The 17,142-nt window shown below is 33.7% G+C and overlaps 2 protein-coding genes across 3 annotated transcripts; both read right to left on the bottom strand.

Annotated features, from left to right (window-relative positions):
• Positions 1–537: 537 nt before the first annotated feature.
• LOC104896269 (deoxyhypusine synthase) lies at positions 538–6,350 on the bottom strand. Of its 2 annotated transcripts, none has more exons than XM_010682985.4 (7): positions 5,975–6,350; positions 5,698–5,865; positions 3,142–3,360; positions 1,839–1,925; positions 1,172–1,277; positions 849–1,084; positions 538–733 (listed from the first exon to the last, which is right to left on the bottom strand). In XM_010682985.4, exons 1-7 carry the CDS (start codon positions 6,167–6,169, stop codon positions 662–664), a joined length of 1,083 nt encoding a protein of 360 aa, XP_010681287.2. In that variant the 5' UTR covers positions 6,170–6,350; the 3' UTR covers positions 538–661. The 2 variants fall into 2 exon arrangements, with proteins under 2 accessions (XP_010681287.2, XP_010681288.2); XM_010682986.4 differs by having other exon boundaries at positions 5,698–5,861; positions 5,975–6,116.
• Positions 6,351–8,070: 1,720 nt separating this feature from the next.
• Positions 8,071–8,697, bottom strand: LOC125498820 (uncharacterized). The gene has a single exon (XM_048647109.1). The coding sequence runs from the start codon at positions 8,695–8,697 to the stop codon at positions 8,071–8,073; it is 627 nt and encodes a 208-aa protein (XP_048503066.1).
• Positions 8,698–17,142: the final 8,445 nt, after the last annotated feature.

Here is a 17,142-nt window from a genome sequence, read left to right as displayed (position 1 = left end):
CTTGCACTGATAAGTTACCTTGAATTATTGAAACTTTGAGCCATAAAAATATTATATTTGCTTGAAACTATTTGTGTAAGAACACATATTAACAGGGAGTTAATCTATGTAATATTGATGGAAGGGATACATTCCATCCTACTCCTTCAGGGGTCTTATGCATTGGACAGCAGAATTCCAAATTTGTACTAGTCATTACTTCCTTGGAAGTTAATCTTTTAACAAATGAAGCATAGCATCACTAATATTTAAACTGTTCATCTAGACATCTACAGGGGGAGGGCGGAGATTTAATCAATCTACTTGTACAATGATAAAGGACGAAAACTCCTTTGTAAAGTTAGAACAAAGTTTCGAAATCCAACTCGCATAAATTTGTTTCTGTATACAGATATTAGCCAATATATTAGGGTTACATATTTCTGTGAAGAAAGAATCTGCTAACGAAGTTGGTATTGGCATTTGTTAGTGATTAATCTCAAAAAAAAAAACAACAAGAAAGGCAAAAAAAGGAAAAATCATGCCAACACCAAGTAACCTTATTTCGCCCCTCGCATTTATGGATTGACAGCGTTTCATGTTACTTTAGCAGCATGCTCCAAATTGTATCAATAACTTGAAACAAAAGGCAACCCTTTGAGATCAGAAACGGGCATCAGCTTTAATTTTTTCTCTTAGCAGCAAAAGTCTCAGCAACTAATAGAGGAAAAGCAATAGTAGCATCACAGTGCACCTGCTTGCAAGAAAAATGCAAGCATCAGAACCGTCTAAAACACATGCAGACTTGGGCGGCTACAATCAAAGAGGAACCCTATAAGGGAAAGAAAAAAGGAAACAAAAAGACATACCTTAACAGTCTTTGCAGATCCTCGAATCTTTCCCCAGGACACGGCCTCATCAGGACGAGCACCTGAATCACTACCATCAAACTCCTGAGCAGTATTGACAAAAACTGCATAATCTGCGCCATTACGCATCATATTGGCATTGCAAATATGATGCTTTGGCAATCCACCCCCAAGAACTATCACTCCAGTCTTCCTAGGAGCTGCATGAACAGCCTCACCGTTCATCGCCCTAATATCTGGTTTACAATTTAAAAAAAAAAAATTACTTCCTGACTAATAGAGTAAGATCTATTGACATCAAGCAAAATAGAAGTATAACATACCTTGCACGATATCAATAATTAAACCTGGGTTGCGGAATGAATGAAAATATAACATATCCCCTAGTGATCCATCTGTTAAACCAGGGCAGAAGACAGGAATATTGTTCTGGAGATTAATGTAAATAAGTGTAAAGCTCGGGCATGGAGTTGTCAATCAGCAAAAAGGAACATACAATAGAGTGCTTAAATACCGCATAGTAAATTGAAACAAAATGCACAAGACCTTATAAATCATAATTTAGACTTTACATACCACCAAAAAGAAGTTAGAAACCCTTCAATTATGAATATGATGAAAATTCGTTAAATGATTAAGAGGATGAGACTAGGCAATTTTTTTCCTTCCAACTTTTACTCCTCCATATGTCAGTATGGTATCAGAGCCGTCTAATAGGGCTTGCAAAGCGACCAACAGAACAGGGTCCCGCTTTTTTGAGGGCTCAAAAGTCTTAATTTAAATATTTTTCTTAGTCATATTGTTCGAGCTTTATTTTTTCAGAAATATTTTAGCAATTATATATTTTGTAGAATACTTTATTTATATTTTACAATCTATGCATAATATTTTTATATTTAAGGCCCAACTTTATAATTAGAACAAGGGCCTCAAAATTTTTAAGACGGCCTTGTATGATATAGAAGAACCCCAAATTACAAGATTGCTCACCTTGTACGCCCAATAAAGATATGAACTTTCATCATCAATTTCTTTTCCCAAACGAGCAATCACCTTAGATGGTGTCCATGTAATCTTCTGCAAACATTATCTAAAAGTATGAGAAGGGAAAAAACACACACACACACACACAGTCACACGCATACATACACATGTATAAGATGACTAGAAGTAACAATGTACAAGATGAAAAAAGGAACTTAAAAGGAAATATTAGAAAATGGAACAATGTTGCTTGATGGGAGATTGGACAAAAAGTCAAGCAAAAAAAAAGCTCTTCCTGTGGGGAAAAAGAAGGGGGGCTAACATGAAGGGTAACTATCTATAGTCGACATATATATAGCCCCACCTATCCAGCAGTTCATGTTTTCATATCCTGCACGCTCCATGTAGATAATGTACTTGAGAAGCAGCAAGCAATTTTCGTGACATAGAACAAAAAGTTCTCTTTTAGAATATCATTATTTCTCCCCTTAGCTCATTCCTAAGAAAAAAGCCCTTGTCTTGAAACAAAGGTTATCTTCACTGCATGCATCATAGTACTATGGAAGCTAACCAAGAATTGCAAATACCTGAAAATTAATCAGCTCTTCACTTCTCTTCTATTGAAATACAGATAAAACTAAATATAAAACCTAAAGAACCATAATTTTTCCTCGACACTAGAGCATCAAACGGCAACAAATCAAAGTAAATCCCAGTGAATGTGATGACCTAATGTGAAACTCATCCCATTTTCTTGCTCATAGAACTATAGAAGGGAACAACGATTTTGAGTGAAACATAAACTATCTCACAATGTGGCACGTCATGAAGCTGATCAGAACCCTTAACAACCTCTACTTACTGTGATTCAACATGAAACCATTTATCCAGAAACAGATAGTTGCATAAACGCTGTGCTGATTAAGCAGCACTACTGCTCACAGAGTTCTACTGCTATCATCAACCTGAAGTCTGAAGACAAAATAGACTCAAAGAAAATGCCTTGAATGAAGAATGCATTTGAAAGAGAAATAAATTGTCCATTAACTTTGGAATTCGTACTCTATACTAGGTCATTTCCTATACATGCAGCGGTAATATATTACATACATATTTTATCACGCTTTCTTTAAACAAGGCTGCTAGAGTTCTTATTTCAGGACGGGAGAGCTGAAAATGGACTCACACTTGTTTTCAGTGAAAAGTATATCAATAAGTAATGAAATAATAGCAGGCACATCAAACAGCTAAAGAAACACAAAAGCACTCTTTTGTTTTACCATATAACACAGCCAAAACAATAATTTACCTCTGAATTTTGCTCCTCTAACATTTTATCAAATATGGGAATAATCCAATCCTCAAATTTGCAGTAGTTGTCATTGGGAACCAACAAATTACCAATCCGATTCAATCCTTTTGAACGTAATTGAGCTCCAGGTAGAGAAAATTCACCTCTAAATGTAGGTGCAAGACATTTAATAAGATCTTCTTCTATCCCACCAGCAGTTGTAGCAATCACATGAACCTACAGGTGTATGTATGACAATCAAATTTTGTTTTCTAATATAACAAAAAACTCATTCTAGCTTTCTAGCAAATAAAACCTGTAATATGCCAGGATCCTCTACTAAAAATCTTAGCAAACTACCCAAAGTGCCCCATAATTTATACACTCTTCCCATTGGCGAATATAGGGGTGATACAAGAGGTACAGCTGTACCCCCATTAACTCTAGAAAATAATGACAAGAAACTAAAATTAGGACAAAAAAAAGAATATGTAAGCAATGAACATCTGATGAGGCTTGTCTTGCTGGTAGGGGAAGCGAAAAGAAAGATCAGTGGTGCATGGGGGAGGTCTTGCATTCGAATCCCCACACATTTATGTTTTGCTTTTAATTACTCCCCTTTAACTCATGTTTTTCATCAGTACTTCTATTATTTAGTACATACTACTCCCTATCAATCTGCAAGTACAAATTCATAAGCTTACTTAGATAAAAGCTCTAAAATAATATTCTTGTTTCTCTTTTTTCCCTCAAATTTTTCCTCATTTATATACTTAAACAACTATTTTTAAATAAATTTTCAACTTCACATTAATTGTTAAATTTTCTAAATGTATAGCATTCAGTCAATATATATATTCAATTTTTTTTATTAAATATAATTGAAGTATAAATTTGTTTAATATTTATAGATAATTTTGAAGTACATCTAGAAAAAAGAATAACCTAACTTAAACGAAATAGTTAATCAGTTAAGAAGAGAATGACTTAAAAAAGTATGTCAATTTAGCAACTTACCTTCAAAGATCTGGTTATTTAAATTGAAAATTTAAACAGTTAAACACTTAGCAATCATATCTAAGTTCTTACTTGGGCAGACAAAATATTAATAAGGCTTTATATTCAAACAAAAATTGACGAGTCTAACTGCTTATGTATCCGTAAGTTCCTGGATACGCCACTGACTCTTCCCCAAACCCCCTCGCCCCTTTAACCCTTGGTTCACAATGTGTTCATAACTATTATGAGCTTGGCAAAGCTCAATAAAATCCTTCTGTGAGGTTAAGAGTCAAGGAAAATTGTTGTAACCCACAATATAATCAAACATAACCACAGAAGGAAACACATAAAATGCAGGGGCGGATCTAGCGTGGGTTCAGTGGGTTCAACTGAACCCACGCAAAATCCTGGAAAAAAGAGAAAGCTGACGAAAAAAACGAAAAATAAAAATTGTATATTAATCTTCCGCGCGGTATTTGCTTGATTGAAAACATTTGGCTCAGTGGTCAGCTGGACCAGATGAAGTTGTCCCCAAATGTTGGACGCGGGATCGATTCCTATGAAGACTTGAAGAGCGTTTTGCTTCTCCTCTTTCTTATTTCTCTTTTCTTGTTTTACTTTCAGGCTCCTGCCTCATATTGCTTTCCTTTCTTTTGTTTCGTTTTTTTATGTGAGTTCAACTTCCCCCCCATTAAAGTCTTATGGAATATATGATTCTCATTTTGTTCATTATATTTTGTGAAAATCTATCTAAACAATCTCAACTTTTACCTATCATTTGAAAATATTTTTGACTTTAAATTGTTATGAGAAACTCCAAAAAGATTGAGTGTTATCTTATTAAATATTTAAATGATTTGGACTCTTTATTTTTTAAAACTTAATATTTCTAAGTGCTATAAGTAATATTTCTAAGTGCTATAAGTAACTTCTACATATCTTACGCTCTTCTTATAAGTTATAACAGTTAGAAATGTGTTATTCCTCCTTCATTGTTCTATATAGAACATATCTAAAATGGTTAAAGAATGCAAGAAAAGTAAGGGCATGGATTATTTTGAGAAAGCCCTCTAAAACTTGAGAAAGTTCCTGAATAATACAAAGTTGGGATTATTTTCAAAAAGTGATTGAAAGATGAGAAGATTGGTTAGTGTTAAATACTAGATATTGCATGGAATAATTTAAACATTTAAAGAACGGATGATAAACAAATTATAATAAGTCATAAATGATTTTACTACTTTTTAAATATAATTTTTGGTTGTAGTTTAAAATTTGGACAAGTGTATTGCAATTTAACTAATCTGTTTTGATTATTTTTTCTTTGAATGATTTCGAACCCACGTGGGTCAATTCCTAGATACGCCACTGATAAAATGGATCTCTCACATCCTAAAAAATACAAAATATCAAGCAACTACTCGACTTAAGCACATATAATTAGACAAAACATCAAACACATACTACTACATGAGATTCTTCAAAGAAAAGCTTAAATTGTAATACAGAGCAATCAAGTTTTGTAACCCATTTAAAAATCATAAAGTAAAAATAATGTGCATGGTTCTTCCTCACCATATGATTCTGAACAAGATATCGAACCGTGTCACGAATCCCAGATGAAATTAAATTTGATGTAAACCCAAGGAATACTTTGCACCTCACAGAATTTCTGTAATCAGAATCTCTCTCCTCCATACTACAGTCTTCGGCAGGTACTTCATCTGAAAGCCTCCAATCTAGCTTCAACAGCAGCAAAATCAAATCAAATCATATCAAAACAAAATTAAGATTGCGAAACTAGGGTTTTATGTGAAGTATGTAAAATTCTAAAATTAAAACTTGTTCTAACCATTTGATTTACTACTTCAATGGCTTCTCCAAGATTTGATGCTTGGAAACCAGTGGAAATGAAAGATTTTACGAGTTGCGAATAATTTACTCCTTGATTAAAATCATAGCCCTGAATTTTGATGCATTTTCCTTCTAGGGTTTCTGATTCTTTGAAAACTGTGGAGTGAACCGATGCCATAGTATTGTCTTCCATTTTCGTTTCTTTAATTGAAACTATGAGAAGATAATTTGAGTAGTTGAGATAATTTTGCAACAGAAATCACAGTTTGAGGAAAAGGGTTTAAGATTCACAGATTGAGCTCTCAGGGCTAAAACCCTGAAAACTATTGTAAAAGCAAGTTTTGTTTTTTTTTTTTTTTTTTTTTTGTTTTGAAAAGAATTCTAAAAGTAAGTTCAACTTGAAAGAAATTATTCCTCCCATAATCTAAGGTATTTCCGTGTTTGAATCCTCTAGAGTTGTAAAATAACTCTACAAGATAGAGTTTGAGCAATATCAATCATTGAATAAAAAATTAATGGCTCGTATATTATCTTTCCAAAATCCCCTTTTATATCTCATCAAAATCCATCCCTAAATCTTTCCTTCCCACCAATACGAGCCCTTGATTTTAAAATGTATGGCTCAGATACAACTCTACCTTGTAGAGTTCCACTAAAACTCTAGAGAATCCGAACTCGGTTTTTCACCTTTATTTTTCATCCAATCGGAAGAATAACTAGTATTTTGGCTAGGCTATAGGCGATAGTCTCGTATCTACAATTATCAAATATGTTATAATTAGTTTTTAACTCGTGTAAAAATGCACGGGATGCTATACTTTTATGTCATATTATAAATTAATATTTAGACGAAAAGATTATTAATGTGACAACAATATTTTTGTTTAATGAGAGTGTGAAAATGAAACTTGAAATCAAATTGAATACACAACACATTATTAAAGGAACAAACATTTACACTTTGTCTTTATTGAAACATAAAAAAAACAGTGTCAATTACAATTCTATACACAATTTAACATTTTGAAAAACTTCCTTGTAGACCACATTGGTTGTAACGGATGAGTTTCCACGATCTTCATCACAGATCAAGATTTTTAAACCCTTTCTGCTTGTAACTCTTAAAATAGCCACATACAATTGTCCGTGGCTGAACACTGGCTGGGGGAGATATAAGCCAACGTGCGTTAAGGACTATCCTTGGCTTTTATCGATTGTCATTGCAAAACAAACAACTAATGGGAATTGTCTTATTTGAAATTTTATGGGGAACTTTGTTGTATCTGATAGGGTAAGTGTCATCCGCGGAATAAAAACTTTATCACCAACATTACTAATAGATATAACAACTGCCTCAATAATTTGATTGCCAAGGTGCTTAACGACTAACCTAGTACCATTGCAAAGCCCAGAAGTCTAATCAATATTCTGTAGTAGCATCACCGGTGCCCTTACCTTCAAGGTTATATTATGATTTGGCAAACCACCGTACTTAATTGTATTCAGAAATTCAGTAGAGTACATCTCGTGTATTCCGAAATTCCCTTCCTTCATTGAAATTGCATCTGAATCAAGTACGTTCTTTCTTCACCTGGTAAGTGTGACAAAACACGATCATTAACCATGTCAGCAATTTCATTAGTTGGAGCAAGAATAACTCTTTCTTGAAAATAACTTGCTTCCTAGATGTTATCTTCTAGATCATGATATGTGCTATCGACTATTGCAGAAATAGGGGTCATCTCCTCCGTATATCAATGCTTCATGAGGAATTTCTACATTGGCTTCACCATCATTCGGTTCACCATCTTTGCCGTCTCCGATATTCAGAATCCACTCATAGAAGTCCATAATTTCTTCCAGACTTGACTTACCAGATCGTGTTCTGAGACGCATGTTTTGCGTCAATCTAAGCACACGACAAAAGTCCCATACATAAGAACTATTGATTGCTAAAAAGACAATATCTTGCCTGCTACCTTTGGGAACAACAGGCAATATTCGTCTTAAGTCACCAGCGAACACAACCACCTTACCACCAAATGGGATATGACGATTTGCTGGATTTATTGATTGCATAACATCCTTTAAGCTTCAATCAAGAGCTTCAAAGCAAAATCTATGCGTCACGGGAGCTTCATCCCAAATGATAAGCTTTGTCTTCATAAGTAGTCTTGTCAAGTCCGATCCAAGCTTAATGCCATGACATGTTGAGTTCTCGTCAACATTTAGCGGTAGGCCAAATATAGAATGTGCAGTTCTCCCATGTGGAAGCAACAAAGAGGCGATTCCACTTGATGCAACTGACAAAACAATTTCCCCTTTACGCCTTAATGTTGCACATAATAATCTCCATAGGTATGTCTTTCCCGTTCCTCCATAACCATATACAAAGAATACACCTCCTTTACCACGCAATACAGTAGACATGATTTCATTATAAATTCCACGCTGCTCATCAGTCAGTCCAGGATAAAGATCTTGAAACTCCTTTTGTACTTGCTCTTGGTCATACGAAAGCTCATCCATAATGAGCTTATTTTGACCATCTGATACAATCAAGTCATTTGAAAAAGGCATTCCCGTAAAGTTACGAAGGGTGCTACCATTACTTTGTAACTTAGCTTCGATGTCAGCCAAAGCAATCAATTGTTCATCACTTGGACGTAATGCTGCAAAACGAACATAACGTGTGATCATGAGGATTCTATTCGTCCTCATGACACTCTATCTTTTGTATGAAGAAATCCTCAAAGGATGAGGATGAAGGATAGGATATGTTGGCCATTGTGTATAAACTAAGGGATTTGTGAATTCCTTTTTTAATTGGAACTTTATAAGTATTGTGGCCTAAGCAAGAAAAAAATATATGAATTTTTCTTAGTTTAGTTGTGCGCAACGGCTACTGTTGGTTTATAAAATCTTTTTTTTCTTTGTCATTTCTAACGCCTGTTTTGCTTTTTCTCTATAAAATGAGCCCAAGATCCCTTAGTTTTAACACATTTTAACTCTTATCCTATTTTTTTCATAAGCTAATCTTTTGTCGAGTATCTATATCATATACATATACCTCAACATGAAGCTGGTTTGTGAAGCTAGAACATACTCGAGCCTTTAATGGTTCGATCGGATTCAAAATTGGAAATTTTAAAATTTTTGTTGTATTAAAAGCTTTAAAAGTAAAATTAGCTTTTTGATCCGTGCAAATTGTATGGGAAGTTGTTTGTTTTATAAATTGACGGTTTTAAGAAGTTTCTTCAAGAATCATGGTGGTGAGCCTCCAAGTTGTGAGTTAAAATTTAATACTCATGTATTGAGATTATTTTAAAACTGAGTTATGACCCGTGTGTTCAGTGCTTGATGTAGTTAATGTTATGGCGGATCACATAACCTGCCTTTAAAAAAAGAATTATTTGAAATCGTCTTTACTCTGTCTACTAATTAGTACTTCCTTTAGAGGCCCAGATAAAATTACAATTCGCACCACCACTTATTATACTCAACAATACACCAACTTCTGCATCACTTATGTCATTCCACTCTCTCTCTCTCGCTTTCTTGCACCATAATTGCACCATGTTTAGCAACCCATTGGCCAATTCCCATTTAGCCATGATTTTGAGTTTCTCAATATGTTTGAGCTTTTTTTTTAAGGTACAATTAGTTACATATAATGGTTATTTTTCGTATTTGATGATATCTTGTGTAAAGTCATTAGATATTTAGATCATAGGATTAGAGTTTGACCCCTTATCTTTTTCAATAGTTAATACTCACCCCCATCATGTTTTAAAAGGCCTAAAGATAAAAAAATAAAGTTTTGTTTTTATCATAAATCATAGGAGAAATTCACAAGAGTGGGCCCAACTATTATCCATTTTCTTTTATAAGTCCCAACTATTGTTTATTCCCTGCAAGTCCCAAGCTTACCATCTTGTGATTTTTATAAGTCCTGGATTATTACTTATAAAAGGTTTTAAAGGTAAGATTTTTAAATATTGGCCCCATCTTATAGGTCTTTGTCACTTGCTGAAAGTGTTCGAAGATGGTAAATATTTAGAAATTTTATCTTCTACACCGGTGATAAGTAACACAAGACCTATGAAAATTACAAGATAGTAAACTTAGGATCTATAAGGCATAATCCATAGTTGGGACTTATAAAAGAAAATGGGTAATAGTTGGACTCTCTCTTGTGAATTTTTCCTAAATTATATTACATTTAACTATACTTTTACTCACAAAAGTAATGCATATTTACATTTCCATTATAAAATTATGCATGGTTACATTCTCATTTAACTATACTTTTTTTTTTGTAGAAGATCAAGAGATAATATTTTCTTAGTTGTACAATTGTAATACTTTTGCTCATAATAAGCAAAATAAATTTAAATTTTTTTAATATGCCAACACCCTATAGAAAACAGTAATAATAAAATCTTTTATGTACATAAGATTTTTTTAAGTTATATAATTTCCAATTTGTCATTGTTGGCCTTGTGCTTTTCAACTTATTTTGCTTATGTAATCTTATCTGAATTTCAATAAACTTATCTCAGAACTAATCTGAACTTATTACACCTTGTTAATCCTTATTATTAAGTCATATTCAAATAGTGTTTCCATCTGACAAAATGAGTACTATATATAGAGTTTTCCACTTTACTTTTCGCCTCCCAAAGACTACCCTAGGCGACTCCAATGGCCCACCATTAACTCTTAGTCATTAATTATTTCTTCCTACAAACAGTTTTAGAATATTTATTTTCTCATATAGGAAATAAGATGTTATACCATATGCATTTCTATTTTAGAGCTTCTTCTAACAACCTATAAATTTGGTTTTATTTCGAACCAGATGATCCATTAATCCAACTGGCAGAAGATCATAAATGGATCCAATAATTTTTTTAGTATTCATTAAGACTAATAAAAATTGATAATGTTGTATAGTAAACAATTATAAATACGCAGTACTTGTTGATAAGAGGTTTTTAGTGTGTCGTTAAGACACCAAAAATCACTTTCCAAACAATATTTCTAAATCCTAACAAGCAATTACTAAGAAAATAGTAAGGGCAAGTCAATGGTCGATCTACAGGAAAAATGGGATTAATTAAAGTCTATCAAGTCCAAACTACCTAATTGAATGGTATTTGGGTGTTTGAAAATGTTTGGTAACAATTATGACTAGCTAAAAACTAGAACTAGCAAATAACAAGAGTTTAAATATCAAATAGGAAAACACTAGAGTTAAGGTTACTAGTATGAATAAGAACGGACAATGATTGTTGATGCGATTGTGAAGAAATGGAGACGATCATGCAAGGTTTAGTTTCCCTTTAAAATACTTGAGTCCTCTATCGAATGGTCCTCAAGAATAATCACTTAATTAATCAACTAAATCCTCTCTCGAATGGTCTTTAGTTAATTGATTAAGAGATTCAATAAATTCGGAAAACCCTTAATAAAGGATCCCCTTAATTTCTACCCAATATCTTGGCATATAAATTAAGTTGATTCTTGGGGATGATGAAAGAGTTCAAAATTTGATTTAAGAATATTTGAATTCAAAATACCCAAGTATAAATGTGATCAATATCTATCCTAAGGTTTCAAAAACCAAGATCAATGCATAACTTTCTTTAAAAATCACAATCTCATCAACAAAACATTTAAAACCCTAATTTATACTTTCACCCTAACCCTAGACGTGAAATTACTCACTAATCATGGATTCTAAACAATTAAACATAAAATCTATGACTAATCTAAGCCTAAACATGATTAAAAGATAATTAAACTAATAGAAATCACAGTTATGAGACTATGAGAATGAAAATCTAAGAATAACTAAGAACAAGAACAAACACGAAAAGAATGAAATAAAAACTGAAACTTCAAATTAAATTGAATGAGAAGTACCTTGAATGTTATCCGAATCACAAACTATGATTAACAATTCTTAAATCTCAATAAAACTCAAGTGTTTTTCTCTCTAGTATGAACCCTAATAAAATACTCTCTAAAAAAATAGAATAAAGCATAAGTCCAAACTAAAAAACAAAACTATCGTTTTTAATGAAGGCTCGATTTTTTTTCTTTCCGGAAACGAAGGGTGCGGGGGCACCAAAAATAGGTGCGGGCGCACCAAAATCAGGTGCGGGAGCACCTTACCCTTCTGCCTCATACTTGAATAGTTCAACTCAAAACGAGCATAATTTCTTCGTTTTATATCCAAATCAAGTTTATGACCAATCGTTGGAAAGATATCGAAACGAGCTTTCACTTCCAATTGGAATTACCTTCATCCGATTTGTGGTTTGAAAGTTATGTCCATTTGAAGTTCTCTATTCAAGATTCTATTGTGCAATGTGCTCCTTTGTGCGAGCGGACATGGGGAATGGGGCAAGCGTACCATTTCTCAATGTGTGCTTTGTTTTTATTGCTACCTTTTCCAACTTTACAAATCATAACCATCTTAGTATTTTCACTATATCAAGAACATGGCAAAACAAGGTGAAAGCAAATGTACTAGAAATTCGGTCAAAAAAGACTAAAAATCTAGCAAAATGTCACTATGATCAAGTGAATGAAATAGAAGGGGAAAGGGAGAAGAAAGAGGGAAGAAAGGGGAGAAAGAGGATCAAAATGAGCTAAAAGGAGTCCATAAAGTACGTTTGAAACGCACTTATCACTTGTATAATGTATGTGTGTTTTATAAGTTCTCTCTATAATTTACATTTCAATGTGATCTTTTACATCAAAGACAAAAGAAGTTTCCCGAACAAAAGACATTGGCAAATTCAATAACTTATCTGATCTTTTCACAACATTTTCACTCTCTTATAAACCAGCTAAAATACTTATAAATCCCTGTTTTGACATATAAGCTTGACAATTAACTCAGTTTATTGATTCACCTTTCTCATTTAGTGTCGTGATGCTCATTAGATATCACTTTTTCGAGTCTAGTATTCGTACGATGTAGGGTACGTTTAAAAATTGTAATATTACTTCAATATAAAATTATAAGATAATTAGGTTATTCATTTTCACTTTAATTTTCGCCTAAATACCTTATTCTCTAGTACTACCTGATATGATCACAATTTTGATGATATATTGTACCATACATTATTCCCCATTCTATCTGAGAGAATGAGTATTATACATGATTTTGCACTTTACTTTTTGCTTTCCTAAGACTATCCCAAGTGACTCCAATAGCCCATCATTAACCATTACTCATTAATTTCTTTTCAAAAATAATTTTAGAATATATTAAACCAACAAAAGTTCTAATATTCATTTAGACTAATTTAAAAAAGGGTAATGTTGTATAGTAAACAGATATAAATAAGCAGTACTTGTATAATATAAGTGTCTTTTGTAGGTTTTCTATATGATTTACATTTCAATGTTATCTTTTACATGAAAGAAAAAAAAAGCTATCAAAACAAACTATATAGGAAAATTAACAACTTTTCCAATTCAATAACTTTATCTGGTCTTTTCACAACAGTTTCACTCTCTTATAAACCAACTAAAATTAAATATATAAATCCCTCTTTTGACAATTAACTCATTTTGGTTTTTCCCCTTTCTCAATTAGTGTCGCAATGCTCATTAAATGTATGTCTTTCTAGTGTAATATCCATACAATGTATTGTTTACAAATTGTAACATAACTTTTATAGAAATTTATACGATAAATAGGTTGCTCATTTCTAATAACAGATTAATCATCACATCTTTATTTACTAAAATAATATCCGATATACAAATTAAGGAATGAGGTTTTGAATAATATTTTAGGCCTGTCGAATTCTCTCCATATAAAACATTGGAGTATACGAAAATAGGTTGTTTATGTACTAATACATCCAAATTACACATACTCACCATTTCATTCGTATGAATAACCACTTTACAGCTGATATCATCACTTGAAACTAACCCGATCATGGATCTAAACAAAACTAATGACATGTTTGCCACATTTGCTTCCCTCAATTTCAAAATGATCGTTTCATAGATAAACCTTTGAAGTGAAGAAGTTGAGGAAAATAGGTTCATATGTAAGTGGAGATCACAACTTTATAATAACTATGTTACCTTTTTATTGTATGTGGCAATAACCCAACACATAGCTATGTCATATTTTAATCACCCATACCAAAATGATCATTCTAGAAATTATAAAAACCAAATTGTGGAGAAAATGTAAGAAATGATATGATATTGGAAATGGTAAATAGAGGAAAATAGGTTAATAGGCAAGTGCAAATCCCAATTTTATAATAATTATATTACCCTACTATTGTATGTGACATTAACCCAATATATAACTATGTCATCTTTTGTTCATCTATATCAAATTGATTATTCTAGAAATTATAAGAACCAAATTGTGGAGAAATTTTAAAAACCATATGAGCTTGGAAATGGTAAATGTTTCATTAAAGGTTGAACTTTGAAGTCCTCCCAACACTCCTTTTGTTTCCTTTCATCTGTTATTTTTTTTTGGTTGAGAATTTGAGATAAACTTTTCCCTTGGAGAGTATATTCTCGTACCCCAAAATCCACCATCATATACCATATATCATCAATTATAAGCTTGGGCAAAAGAGCAGAAAAAAGTATTAATTTAATTTTTTTTTTCTCTCCTCATGTTATAGTTAAGGTTCAAGAAATGCATTGGCAAAAATACAAAAAAAGTGGGTAAAGTATTTAGCTACGGAGTGAGTATGTATTAAATTTGACAATTTATGAAGAAGAATATTGTCTTAATTATGTAAGTATGTATTAAATTTGACAATTCAGTTAAGTTGTTAGTTTTGATATTTATTAGTCTGCGCGCAAATCGAGACATTTTTTGGACACCAAAATCAAGTATTTATGGTCATTTTTTCTACTTGGTCTAGGTTTAGGGGGGCAATTTGGCCCTTAAGACTTTGATTTGAGGTCGAAATTGTCAAATAACCATAAAAACTTGTTTTGGGTGTCGAAAAATGTCTCGATTTGCGTGTCAGACTAATAAATTTCAAAACTAACGACAACTTCGCTTAACGGAATTCACTTAAAAGTTTGGAGCTACCATGTAAACTCTCCCATAAAAGTAACAATTTCAACGGGATTAGAGTAAGAATGTTATTATATAATAGGAGTATCAAAGATCAAAAACTTGTGTATGGCTTTGTTTGGTAAAGAGAAGCTTGGGGTAAAATTACAGGTTTGAACTCATATTAGAGGATTTGAGTAATCAATCCTCTAATTGAGTGTTTGGTAAAGAAATGTTTCAATTAGCTTATTCAGTCCAAAAAACTCTTTTTGAAAAAGTTAGGGTGTGGAGCTTTTTGACATTAGATGTTTGGGAATAAGTGGATCAATTACATTTATGTCATAAAGTTATCGAAAATTACATTGATAAAAAATAAATGGATTTTCACCATACCCCCGATTAATTTTTATATTCACCATATATCCTTGATGTTTTCAAAATTCACCACATACCCATCAATTTTGTAATAATTCACCATGTGCTCTTATTGATTAACGATTATGATCATTAACCACTAATTCTATCACCAAATTTTAACTAATTCCTATTTGAGTGTGCATGGTAGCCCCAACTTAATTTTAATTTTATACAAATAGGATTAAATTTTTGAAATAAGTTTAAGGAGTTATATATCCTTTGTTATGACTGTGAATTCTTTTAACTCTTTGGTTAAGAGTATCAAAACTACATGAATGATTAAGTATCAAAACGACACACTAAAAACCTCTTTTCAAGTCTTAAACCTCGTTATACCCTAATTAACCTAATCTAACTAAAATTTAACATATAACTTTTAACCCTATCCTAACCCTAATTGCTAATTTCAAACCCTAACCCTAGCTCCACTACCACCCAATCACCACCCCACCCACCCCACCTCCTACACCTTACCCCCACGGTAGCCTGCACACCCTCCCTCTCCACCCCCACGGTAGCCTGCACACCCTCCCTCCCCACCCCTGCAGCCTCACCAACCCCTCCCCCACCCCTCCCCACCCTTTCGATTTTCGCAATAACTCCCACCAGACCTTGTTCGAATACCACAAACCACCCCCTTCCATTTTCAATTTTCGCAACAACTTTCACCAGACACAACACACATTTTCAGGCTGAAATGTTTGAAAATGGAAGGGGGTGGAGCAGCACGAATTTAAGGTTGGGGGTGGGGGAGGGAGGTGGGGTGTAGAGGTGATCATTTTGGCCCGGCCCGACCCGACCCGTTTTTGGGCAGAATTTTTCAGCCCGCGGGCCGGGCCTTTTTTTTTGGTTTTGGGCGGGCTTTGGGCAAGCTAAAAATGACTTTTTAGTCTATTTTTTGGCCCGACCCGTTTTGGCCCGCAAAAGCCCGCTAAGCCCCGCCCGAAATAGCGGGCTTTGGACACAAAAATTCGGCCCGAATTTAGGCCCGGCCCGGCCAATGGGCAAATTTTTTTGGCCGCGGCCCGACCCATGATCACCTCTAGTGGGGTGCGAAAAGAGAAGGGGGTGTTGTGGCAGGAGCAGGAGTGGGGGAGGGGTGTTGTTCCGAAATTAAGGGGGGCGGTGCGGGGGAGGGGTGTGGGAACTGGGTTTGGGCTGCGGGCGGCAGGGGGTGATGGGCTGCGGTGGGGGGGGTTGGGGGTGCATTGGTGGTGGGAGGAGGGGTGTAGGGGTGGTAGGAGGGTGAGGGGTTAGGGTTAGATTTATGGTTTAGTATTAGGGTTAGGGGTAAGGGTTAGCGTTATGGTTAGGATTAGTGGTTAATTAGAGTTTAAAATAGAAAATTAGGATTAGTGACTAACGCCGTTAGTCATTAAGGGCATTTAGGTGTATTATAATTAAACTTAGGGGTAATTGGTGAATTTTGAAAACATGGGGGGTACCTGGTGAATTTTTTGAAAACTCGAGGGTATCTGATAAAATAAATCATAAATTAAATAAATTTTTTTGCTAGTTAAAGTTTGTATTTAGTCTCTATTTTTTTTTTTCTAAGTGTTGAAGTGATTTGTATGTCAAATTTTATTTATTTATGTTTTTAGACTTTTGTTTCATGAATAACTTAACCTACTAGCCACAACCCGTTCTCACTCGAAATATATGCGGGTCTTATGAAGCTCCAA

Source organism: Beta vulgaris, chromosome 6, assembly GCF_026745355.1.
Source record: "Beta vulgaris subsp. vulgaris cultivar EL10 chromosome 6, EL10.2, whole genome shotgun sequence".
NCBI classification, from domain to species: Eukaryota; Viridiplantae; Streptophyta; class Magnoliopsida; order Caryophyllales; family Amaranthaceae; genus Beta; species Beta vulgaris.
The sequence above is the reverse complement of the archived record's forward strand: the minus strand, read 5'-3'. Positions and strand labels throughout refer to the sequence as shown.